The sequence below is a fragment of the Marmota monax genome, unplaced genomic scaffold (assembly GCF_021218885.2).
Source record: "Marmota monax isolate L192 unplaced genomic scaffold, Marmota_monax_Labrador192_F-V1.1 WCK01_AAM20220418_F8-fsc00005, whole genome shotgun sequence".
NCBI classification, from domain to species: domain Eukaryota; kingdom Metazoa; phylum Chordata; class Mammalia; order Rodentia; family Sciuridae; genus Marmota; species Marmota monax.
In genome coordinates this window covers 28,466,353-28,478,582 of record NW_026692254.1, presented here as the reverse complement: position 1 = coordinate 28,478,582, position 12,230 = coordinate 28,466,353, and the positions used below count along the sequence as shown (strand labels likewise).

General features: G+C 37.6%; 1 protein-coding gene across 2 annotated transcripts in view; it reads left to right on the top strand.

Annotated features, from left to right (window-relative positions):
* Blm (BLM RecQ like helicase) overlaps positions 1–12,230 on the top strand; it is a 104,028-nt gene that overhangs the window by 72,888 nt on the left and 18,910 nt on the right. For both annotated transcript variants that reach the window (XM_046437940.2, XM_058577375.1), the window contains 3 exons: positions 2,517–2,623; positions 4,787–4,947; positions 8,822–9,017. In XM_046437940.2, the coding sequence (XP_046293896.1) occupies positions 2,517–2,623; positions 4,787–4,947; positions 8,822–9,017 (464 nt within the window). The remainder of the gene's footprint in view (positions 1–2,516; positions 2,624–4,786; positions 4,948–8,821; positions 9,018–12,230) is intronic.

Genomic DNA, 12,230 nt, shown 5'->3' with positions numbered 1-12,230 from the left:
CCAGCCCTCCAATGTTATTCTTTACCCTTAACAGAAATAGGTAAAACGTAAAGACAGAAGACTCACCAGATTTCTGGTGCTTTGATTAAAGAAAATTTCACCCACATCTGTACTATATTTCATTTTGCTTTGGTGTCCTGGAGGTTTTTAACCTCCTGAAACAAGTCATGGTGGTAAAATTTAGAATGAGTAAAAAGTGGGGTTGGTTGGTTTGTATTTTGGAATTGGGAGGACAGTTATAAAAGGGAAGACTGGAAAAGGATGAGCCTGCAAGATGTCTGGTCTGGAAAAGCATTCTCAGATCAGTCTTAACTGCATGTAAAAACTGAGGCTCCAGGGCTGAGGCTGTAGCTCAGTGATAGAGAACTTGCCTCACACATGTGAGGCACCCTAGGGTTTAGTCCTCAGCACCACAGAGAGAAAATTATCTTTGCTCATTTACCCTTAGAAAGTCTTTGTGTACTCCTAGGAGAATGCATGCTTCAATTTTAGATCACGGATCTAAAATCATATTGGAATATGGTTCAGAACTCTGAAAGGAGGTCTAAGTTGAGGGCAAGAGTTGGGACTCATTGAAATAATATTTGGGTGCAGTTTAAAATAGACTGCTGAAAGAGATATTGCAAAAAAGAAGAGAGCCAGGCATTGCGGGGTGGGAGGTGATTCTCACTTCAGGAGTAAGCATAAGGAGAAGAAGATGGAGAAGTCAGAGACATAAGCGTTGAAATTCCCACAGAAGGTGAAGTCATGAGTGCTAATAGAGGGTTTTCTGTAAGGCTAGCCAACAAGGTGGAGTAAGGAGAGATCAGAGAGAATGAGGTCTAAAGCAACCCCTACAAATGCCAAACGCATGGAAAAGTATTGCTGGCCAGGCACAGTGGCATCCACCTATAATCCCAGCAACTCAGGATGCTGAGGCAGGAGAATTGCAAGTTCCAAAGCCAGCCTCAGCAACTTAACAAGGCCTGTCTCAAAATAAAAAATAAAAAGAGCTAGGGATGTGGCTCAGTAGTTAAGTGCCTCTGGGTTCAATCCCTGCTATCAAAAAAAGAAAGAAAGAAAAGTCAGCATGAAAGTGATGAGAATTGAAATTCAGTTTATGGTTAGTTGGTTGGAGATATAAGTATCTTCTGAGAAATTTGCCTTAGGAAGAAAAGCAAAAGGAGAAATATAAGAGAGAAGGTAATGGAAAGAATGAGCTCCCTAAGGAAGCATGAGGGAGGAAATGGGGTGCCAAGGGTGGTAGGCCAGAAAAGAAGGAGCACTGGTGTCAGCCAGCCATGTTCCCTTTGGGATCCAGAGCTCCTTCTGTTGCCCTGCAATTAACTTTTCATATAAGTGCATGAAGGTTATTTAGCATGAGTCAAAATTTAGGAACATTGGTAGCCTAAAAGTGTGTATTTCCTCTGTAATTTTCTTAATCACTTCAATATTTTTTTAATATTTAATATTTATTTTTTAGGTGTAGATGGACACAACACAATACCTTTTATTTTTATGTGGTGCTGAGGATGGAACCTGGGTCCCGCCCATGCTAGGCAAGCGCTCTACCACTGAGCCACAATCCCAGCCCCACTTCAATGTTTTTTTAATTATCATCTCCATTTTTTGTCAGCCTCACCTTGGAGACTGGGCTTCTGACTGATGTTTCTCCATGTGTCTGACTTTGTGCGTGTACACATGTGGGGGGATTGAACCGAGGGCTTTGTGCATACTAAGCCTTTGCTATACCACTGAGGTACACTCCTCTTCTATAATCCTAATTTTTTATCATCTAATGCCATAGAGCTTCCCTCCTTATCACTATTCTTTCTCCCTACTCCTGGTACTAGAGATTAAATCCGGGGCACTTTACCACTGAGCTACATCCTTAACCCTTTTTTTATTTGAGATGTGATCTCACTAAGTTGCCCAGGCTGGCCTAGAACTTGAGACTCTCCTGCCTCACTCTCCTGAATTGCTGGGATTGCAAGTGTGTGCCACCACACTCACCAACCATTCTTTTCTTTAACCTTTAATCTAACCTCCATTTCAGTGTTCTGTTATATAAGCTGCCAGTGGTAGTATTCACCTTAAGACAAACTGATAATTAGGCTTGGAATGTGGAAAATCAGTATTTAATTTTTGAAGATGTTGGCCTTTGTTCATGCTAACTGAACAGAATATCATAGGCTAGGTAGCTGAGATAAGAGAAATTTATTTCTCATTGCTCTGTAGGTTGGGGAGTCCAGGATCAATGTACTAGCAGATCCCATCTGGTGTGGTCCCTCTTTCTGGTTTGCAGATGGTACTTTTCTCATTATAGCCACACCTAAAACTAGTGAGGTCTCTACTTTTATAAGGGCTCTCGTCTCATTCATGGTTTCACCCTCATAACCTAATTCTCTCCCAAATGCCCCATCTTCTAATAACATCTCATCTGGGTTAATGATTTTGAGGTATACTTTCAGTTCATGCCAATGGCTAGATCTATATTTTTCATAATAACTAAATTTTGTGTTTGGCATTTCTTTTAGGTTCAGCATGAGCTTTAACAGACATAATCTGAAATACTATGTATTACCAAAAAAACCTAAAAAGGTAGCATTTGATTGCTTAGAATGGATCCAAAAGCATCACCCATGTGAGTACAGTTATGTGATATCTAAAAGTAATAGGTGTCTCTTTAGTACCACAATAGAATAAATAAAATAGCAAATTAAACATTTCTTTTTGTTTAATGATGATACTTAACTTGTTATTTATAGACCAGAATATTGTAACTCTTTCAATTCTAGAATTTATAAAATCTCATTTGGTTAGATAACAATAAACTTTAACAAAAAAATATATTAAATATTTCCTCCTACACACTTATATTATCATTTTGGTTTCAGTGCTTTCTATGGCTTCTATCAGTGTATGAATATAACTCTTTATTGTAGTGCCTTCTCCCAAATGTGTTTGCCTTTGAGTTATATTAAATAAAATGAGATTCTGAAGTTCATAACAGTTTGCTCCATTTTTGTTTTTTAAGTTATAAAAGGCGGGGCTGGGGATGTGGCTCAGGCGGTAGCGCGCTCGCCTGGCATGCGTGCGACCCGGGTTCGATCCTCAGAACCACCTACAAACAAAGATGTTGTGCCCGCCAAAAACTAAAAAATAAATGTTAAAAAATTCTCTCTCTCTCTCTCTCTCTCTCCTCTCTCTCTCTCTGTCTCTCTCTCTTTAAAAAAAAAAGTTATAAAAGGCATTTTTGCATGCCTTTTATAACTCAGAAAACACTTCTTTTTTTAAAGATGTTATAGGTCAATTTATCTTTTTTCTTAGAAAACACTTGATACGGGGAGTGGGGCTGTAGCTCAGTGGCAGAGCACTTGCCTCGCATGTGTGAAGCACTGGTTCGATCCTCAGCACCACGTAAAAATTAAATTAATAAATAAAGATATTGACATAAAAGAAAAAAAACACTTGATACAGTATATTTTATTTCACAACCTTATTCCCATAATGTTTCCCATTAAAATCTTTTTTAATTTTTAAATTATAAACAAAACTTTTGGTGTGAGTCCATATATCACTTTATTTCCTAGGTTAGTTTCCTAGAAGGAAACTGGGTCAAAGGTGTATCTTTTTGTTTTTTTTTTAATTTGTTGTAATTTGTTCTACATGACAGCAGAGTGCATTTCAATTCATCGTATACAAATGGAGCACAGTTTTTTATTTCTCTGGTTGTACACACAATAGAATCACATCATTTGTGTCTTCATGTACCTAGGGTAACAATGTCCATCTCATTCTACCTTCTTTCCTACTCCCATTTCCCCTCCCTTTTCCTCCCTCTCCTTTAGCCTATCCAAAGTTCCTCCATTCCTCCTGTCTCTTCCCACACCGCCATTATGGATCAGCATCCACTTATCAGAAAAAACATTCGGCCTTTGGTTTTTGGGGATTGGCTTACTTCACTTAGCATAATATTCTCCAACTCTATCCATTTACCTGCAAATGCCTTAATTTTATTCTCTTTTAATGCTAAGTAATATTCAGTTGTGTATATATACCACAATTTCTTTATCTATTTGTCTATCTTTTTATATTTATTTTTTAGTTGTAATTGAACACAATACCTTTATTTTATTTATTTTTTATGTGGTGCTGAGGATCGAACCCAGGACCTCACACGTGGTAGGTGAGCGCTGTACCTCTGAGCCACAACCCCAGCCCTATCTATTCATCTATTGAAGGTTGGTTCCACAATTTAGCTATTGTGAATTGTGCTGCTATAAACATTCATGTGGCTGCATCACTGTAGTTTGCTGGTCAGAGGTATTTTTAAGACTCTTTGATAAATATTGTCATGTGTTTTCTATAAGCTTGTATAAGGGAGTTTTCCCATTTTAGAGCCAGTGTGAAATAGAGCCTAGGATTAGTCCAGGTTCATCTCATAAGGCATTAGCAGGGATAGAATTAAAAGTTGCATTTTGGGCTGGGGTTGTGGCTCAGTCCGTAGAGTGCTCGTGTAACATGCGTGAGGCACTGGATTCAATCCTCAGCACACATAAAAAAAAAATAAGAAAATAAAGGTATTGTGTCCATCTACAACTAAAAAAAAATTTTTTTTTTAAGTCGCATCTTATTTCTTTGTATGAATTTTTTTCCTGAGTTATTCTGTGTGATCATCCTGTGTTCTAAGTGCACTACAGAAATCTGTTTATATTTCTTAACATTTTTAAAAACATAGTGTAAATGGTATTGTTATTTATGTTAAAAGTCCTCACTTCTCACTACCGTTTTGGTTTCTTGACAGATGACTCAGGGATAATCTACTGCCTCTCCAGGCGGGAATGTGACACAATGGCTGACACTTTACAGAAGAATGGTCTTGCTGCTCTTGCTTATCATGCTGGCCTCAGTGATTCTGCCAGAGATGAAGTGCAACACAAGTGGATTAATCAGGATGGCTGCCAGGTAACATTTTTTTAAATAAACAAACAAAAGGAATAATCTTTTCTGGTATATTAGCAAACTTGTGCATGTAGAATGCAAATTGTTTTTATCTTAAAGATAGAAAACATCAAAATAAGACTGAGAAGGAGCCAGGCATGGTGGCCCACACCTATAATCCCAGCGGCTCAAGAGGCTAAGGCAGGAGAATCACAAGTTTGAGGCCAGCCTCAGCAATTTAGCAAGGCTCTGAGCAACTTTGTGTGACCCTATCTCAAAATAAAAATAAAAAGGATGCCAGGCGTGGTGACACATACCTCTAATCCCAGCAGCTCAGGAGGCTGAGGCAGGGGAGTCGCAGGTTCAAAGCCAGCCTCAGCAACTTAGTGAAGTTGTAAGCAACCTAATGAGACCCTGTCTCAAAATAAAAAAATTTATAAAGGGCTAGGAAAGGGCTGGGGATGTGGCTCAAGCGGTAGCGCGCTCGCCTGGCATGCATGTGGCCCGGGTTCGATCCTCAGCACCACATACAAACAAAGATGTTGTGTCCGCCGAGAACTAAAAAATAAATTTAAAAAAAAAAAGATTTAAAAAAAAAAAAAAAGGGCTGGGGAAGTGGTTTAGTGGTTAAGCACCCTTGAGTTCAATCCCTGGTACCAATAAATAAATAAATAAATAGGGCTGCAGATATGGCCCAGTGGTTAAGAATCTCTGGGTTCGATGTCTGGTACAAAAAAACCCAAAAACTGAGAAGCAATCAGGGATATAGTGAATAACTTTAACTTGAGAATGTTAGAGGGAATAAAAGACAAAAATTGAGGGAGAAAAAAATTTTTTTTTTTTTTAAATATTTTTTTGATGTTGATGGACCTTTATTTCATTTGTTTATTTATATATGGTGTTGAGAATTGAACCCAGTGCCTCACACATGCTAGACAAGTGCTTTACCACTGAGCCACAACCCCAACCCAGAAAAAATTTTTAAATGTGATGTATTAGCAACAAGGAATGATGTATTAGCAACAAGGAATAGGGATCCAGCCTAAGAATATTAAATGTAGAGCCATACTGCTGCAGCCCTTCAGCACCATCAGAGTTCTGCATGCCAAATATAGGATCCACCCAGTGACAAACCTGACTGGCTAGAAATTGGGCCTATTTTGTCTACCATGGCTTCCTGTGGTTCTATCTTACCAAACAACATAATGAAGATGATTTAGAGTATAAAGGTGACTCAGGAGACTGAGGCAGGAAGATCACAGGTTCAAGGTCAGCCTCAGCAACTTAGCAGGGCCCTAAGCAACTCAGTGAGACCCTATCTCAAAATAAAAATAAAAGGGCTAGGGGATTTACCTCAGTGGTAAAGTACCTCTGGGTTCAAACCCCAGTACCACAAAAAAAGGTGGCGGGGGAGAAATAGAAATCAAAAATATCAAAAACAGGAGGACAGTCTTCAGAATCAGAAGAGGGAAGAGTAGCTGGGCATGGTGGCTCATGCCTTTAATCTCTTGGGAGGCTGAGTCTGGAGGGTTGCAAACTCAGACCAGCATGGGCAACTTAGTGAGACCCTGTCAAAAATTAAAAATAGAATAAAAGTCTAGAGCGCTGTTGGGCTCAGTCCCCAATACTGGGGGGGAGCGGGGGAAGACTTGGACAAAAGTATTTCATACCCAGCTCACTGTCATATATGTTGAAAACAATAAAGGCATTTTCAGATATGTAAAAAGTTTAGAAAAACTGGTTTGTCTTCACTGAAATAATTACACATTTCAGTTTTTTTCTTTGTATAAACTTTTTCTAAAGTTTGCATGGAAGACAGTCAAATGAAAAAAACTAAAAGAATTTGAAAAAAAAATAGCACATTACTGGTTTGTAGTACATTATATATAGATGAGTGGAACAGAAATCCATAAATAGACTGAAAGATTTGAACAAACAATAAATGACAAGGGAAGAATTAAAAATTGGTGAGATCTATACTGGAGTGGTGACACGCTTCTATAATCCAGCAACTCAGGAGGCTGAGGCTGAAGGATTGCAAATTCAAGGGCAGACTGGGCAACTTAGACTCTGTCTAAAGCAGGGGATCAAATCCAGCACCTCACATGTGCTAGGCAAACACTCTACCACTGAGCCACAACCCCAGCCCTAATTTTTAAAAATAAATAAAAATAGCTGAGGGCGGCTAGGATTATGGCTCAGAGGTAGAGCGCTCGCCTAGCACTCACGGAGCCCTGGGTTTGATCCTCAGCACCACACAAAAATAAATGAATGGAATAAAGGTATTGTGTCCAACTAAAAAAATAAATATAAAAAAAAATAGCTGAGAATATAGCTATGTGGTAGAGCACCACTGGGTTCATCCCCAATATAGAGGAAAAAAGAATAAAAATAAAATTTTGTGTTTTTCTTTTAAAAGAATGAATGTAGCCTGGGGCGGGGTTGTAGCTCAGTGGTAGAGAGCTTGCCTTGCATGAGTGAGGCAGTGGGTTCAATCCTCAGCACCACATAAAAATAAATAAATAAAATAAAGATATTTTGTCCATCTACGTTTAAAAACAACACCAAAATAAGGAAGGAAGTGTAATGTGTCAAAGCCAGTTTCCTAGTTAAAGAAATAAGAGCTTTCAGAAAGAGTCAGCATCACTGTGGCCTCACTCAGAGCCTTCAGGATGTGCTTCATAGCCATGTGCCCTCCTCGCAGTGGGAGAAGCACCAGGCTTCAAGGTAGATGATATTTGCAGAGCTCTGGGCAGGCACATCTCACTGAGCAACTTGCCCGCCTGCTCTCCGTCACTAGAGGACACAATAGATTTTCACTTTTTGAGGAGATTTCCTTTTGATCAAAGTACCATAAATTAGATGGATGACTAATCTGGAGTGCAGGCCACTGCCATTCCCAATGTTGATAAATGTGCCCATTTGCTGTCCACGTACCCCATAGCTTACAGTTCCTTTCTGGAACTCACGGTTACTGAAATCATGTCATTAGCCTCAGTCTGGCTGCCAGATATTTTCATTGCTTTTGAAATACTGTTCTTGCAGTAGCAATTCATTTTTTTTTTAAGTGCTAAAAAAAAGACTTACAGCTTTATTTGTATAATGTAATTTTGCCTGGAGATATAGCATTTTGGTCTGGGTTAAATAGGTCCTAAATTTGCAACTGAAATGGATATTCTTGAAAACTGATTTTTAACCATCACCTTGCTTCCACTAAGTGATTTGTATGGGCCAAGAGCCATAGACCCTGGCCTTTTTTTTTTTTTTTCTTTTTCTTTTTTCCCCTCCTGTATAAGCTGCTCTGACTTTTACCCATATGAGATTTAATTAAAATTTCACAACCTTGACTTTGAAATCAACTGATGAATAAAAAGAGTCAACATATGTTTCAGCTGGTGACACAAGTAAAACTGAAGCAGGTGAGAGCACTATTGTCCTGAATCATCAAGGAGCTAGCAGCAATGACCTCTGAGAGCCAGAGTCCTGTGAACAGCCTGGAGCCCCTGAGGATAGTATTACTTATGTACACAGGCCTGGATATCATGGCAATATGAATAGAACCCCCACACATCTCCATATCAGAAACAGAACAAACACTGACAACACATTGAAGGGCTAATGAGTGCAATTAATCTCTCATGTAGTGAAACCAACTCACATAAGAAAGTGCCAACCACACTAAGCTTCTCTTTCTCTTCATGGGCTTAATAAAATTGCAAGTTATCAGTATGAAAATCTTGTCTTAGTCATGCTAAATAGTGGAACCAAGTTAAGACATAAGTTTGTCAAGTAGAGTGCATTTTAAAGTAAAATAAGGGATAGAGCTTTTAGAAATATCCATTATTAAAATGTTCCTTTAAATGCATTATGAATCTAATGGGCCTTTGCTTTACATCAGGTTATCTGTGCAACAATTGCATTTGGAATGGGGATTGACAAACCTGATGTTCGATTTGTGATTCATGCATCTCTTCCTAAATCTGTGGAAGGTTACTACCAGGAATCCGGCAGAGCTGGACGAGATGGAGAAATATCTCACTGCCTGCTTTTCTATACCTATCATGATGTGACCAGACTGAAGAGGCTTATAATGAGTAAGCTGAGCTCTACTAGAGACGTTCTGTCATGTTCTGTCATGTCATGAGATTAATCACTCCTACTATTGTGGTACTTTGGGTCCAGTTTTCCTTAAATAATCATGGAGAAATAGAGGTATTTATATAAATTGAAATTTTATTTTAGTTCACTTTTATTGTAAAAGTAATACATGCTTATTATGTAAAATGTCACAGACATGTGTAAGGCAGGAAATTGCTAAATCATGCCTGTGGTCTTGTCTCAAGAAATAACTTGAGTTGTTGATTTCTTTTGTATCCTTCTAGACCCAATTTTATCATTTAAACTTGCATGTAATACATATTTCAAAGAAAGATAAAAAGGAGAACATAATAAACTCTCATGAACTACCATCCAGTTTAAGAAATAAAACAATACCAAGTATTGTGGCACGTAACTATAGTCCCAGCTACCAAGAAAGCCAAGGCAGGAGGATCACTTGAGCTCAGGAGTTGAGGCCAGCCTGCACAACATAGTGAGACATTCTCTCAAAAAAAAGGGGGGGGGGGGGAGTACAACCAATAGTCTCCTAGATATCCCTCTCCTGTCTCATCCCTCCTCCCCCATTAAAGGCAGGCAACATCTTGTATTTGTGTTTACCTTTCCCAGATGCTTGTATTTTAAAATGTAAATGGAATTACATTATACATTTTCTCTCAGGTGCGCGCACACACACACACACATATATGTATGTATATATATAAAGATATATATATAAATATACCCTTTTTTTCAGTCAATACTAGATTGTAATTATCCCTAGAATTAATATGAATAAATTAGCTACATAGAATTCCATAATCTGGTAATTTCATGTTTATTAAGCCAGTCCCCTCTTATTAGATATTTAGATTATTTCTTGTTTTTTACTGCTGCCAACAACGAAGTATTGAATACCCTTGTACTGATATCTTTAGGCATTTTTGCAGTTATTTATGTAGGAAATATTTCTAGACCAAGTCTTTCTTGGGTCAAAGTAAATACATATTTTAGAATTTTATTATATCCTGGGCCCATCTTTGTACTCAGGTGTGATAATTGAATATATTTTATAAATATCTATTTTTAAGATCACTTTCTCACTCTGGCAGAGATACTCAGCATGGTACATGCCATGCACTGTGTCAAACTCTATATCGTCTTACCTTATTTACCCATAACAACTAGCTTTTTTTGGTATCAGGGATTAACCCAGGGGTACTTAACCACTGAGCTACATCCCCAGCCCTTTTTATATTCTGTTTTGAGGCAGGATCTCTCTAAGGTGCTTAGGGCCTTGCTAAGTTGCTGAGACTGTCCTTGAATTTGTCATCCTCTTGCCTTGGCCTCCTGAACTGCTGGGATTATAAGCAACATCTAACTTTTTAGGTAGAGCTACTCATGAGAAAAGCAAGCTTCAGAAAGATTTTTTGACTTGCCCCAAGGTCTCTGAGGCAGTAGCCAAAATAGTAGGAGCAGTAGGAATAGTGACTGTGGTGCAGGGATGGTAATTGTTGTAGATAATATACTGTTAGCATTTGCCACATGCTATTTTAAATGCTTTACACATATCAATTCATTTTTTTTTCTCACAACAACCTTAAAAGATAAGACTATTTTCTCATTATACAGAGAAGAAAAATGAGATACAGAACTAATAAATGCAGAACCCTAACTGAGCACGATTTCATCTGATGCCAAAGTTCAAGATTATTACACTATACCAAAATGGGTATTAACCCAAAAAAATCCCTTGTTTACACTTGGTTTGCCCACTTGTATTTTTAGACAAAACCCGTACAGTCTCCTACTTGTGATAGATTAAATGATAATTTTTCGATTTTGTAATGGTATGAAAGCTATATAAATTATTTACAATGGGTTTATCAAGATGTGACCTCTTCATAAGTCAGGGAGCATCTATATTGTTAAATCCAAATAGTTTAGTATAAATATTTAAATTGTAATTATTTTGACTCATAATTAGGACTTAAATTATTTGAAATATTATTTAATATTAAATTATTTGAAGAATAATACTAATAAACTGGAAGAAATCAGATTTTTTTAATATTTATTTTTTAGTTCTAGGTGGACACAGTATCTTCACTTTTTTTTTTTTTTTTTTAAATGTGTTATGTGGTGCTGAGAATCTAACCTAGTGCCTCACACCTGCTAGGCGAGCACACTACCACTTGAGCCACATCCCCAGCCCAAGAAGTCAGATTTTTATTTTATTCTTAACTATATCACTTACTAATGGAAAGTAAGTACTTGCTGTTTTTAAACTTTAGAATCAAATTGAGCACTACCACTCTGTTTCACAGTCATTTTCTTGAGTCAGGGATTTGACTTAGTGGCAGAACATTTGCCTAGCATGTACAAGGCCCTTGGTTCTGTCCTCAGCCCAGCATGGAGACAAAAAAAAACAAGATAACATTCATTTTTCTTGAGGTACTTGTTTTTATTAGAGCAACTGTCAAATTTTTAGCTTCACAAAGATAATGATGTTATTGGAAAAAGCAAAGCAGAATCTAATGTTAAAACCATGAAGTACCTCAAATTGTTTGTGTGGTATTCGACAATGTCAGTTATTGTTGTTTGCCTTAAATTTAAAATAACCTACACCTAAGAGTTCACTACAGCACTCCAGGCTTCGTTGCACAATGGTTTTGTTACATGTGGTGCTAGGAATTGAACCTGGGTCCTTGTGCACTCTGGGCCAGAGCTCTGCCATTGAACTACACCTCTAGCCCTCGGCATATAGTTGTGGAGCCACTGGCTTAATTGCTTAGACCTCACAGGCTCAGGAAGGTGTACAACCCACTGCCATAGTTCTATGCCATGCTTTCTTTGGATATTAACTTCAGTACATGCCTATCTGATAATATAGGAAATATAAGTCTAGCCTTCATCATTGGAAATAATGAAAATTTGAAAAAAAAATCTTTCCATTTCAGGGTCTGAGGATATGGTTCAGTGGTAAGAACACGGACACCCTGTGTTCAGTCTCTACCACCAAAAAAATTTTTCAATTTGAAAACAAAAATCTAAAATGTAATTCTATAAAATTAAATTAAAATCTTGAGATAAACAAATCCCAGTTAATTATAATAAGAAATTGTTATACTAATAGAATGCCAATAATAGCAATTTTCTTACTTAGTATTAAAGTTCTATAATTCTAAGTATTTCTGTGCTATTCTTTAAAT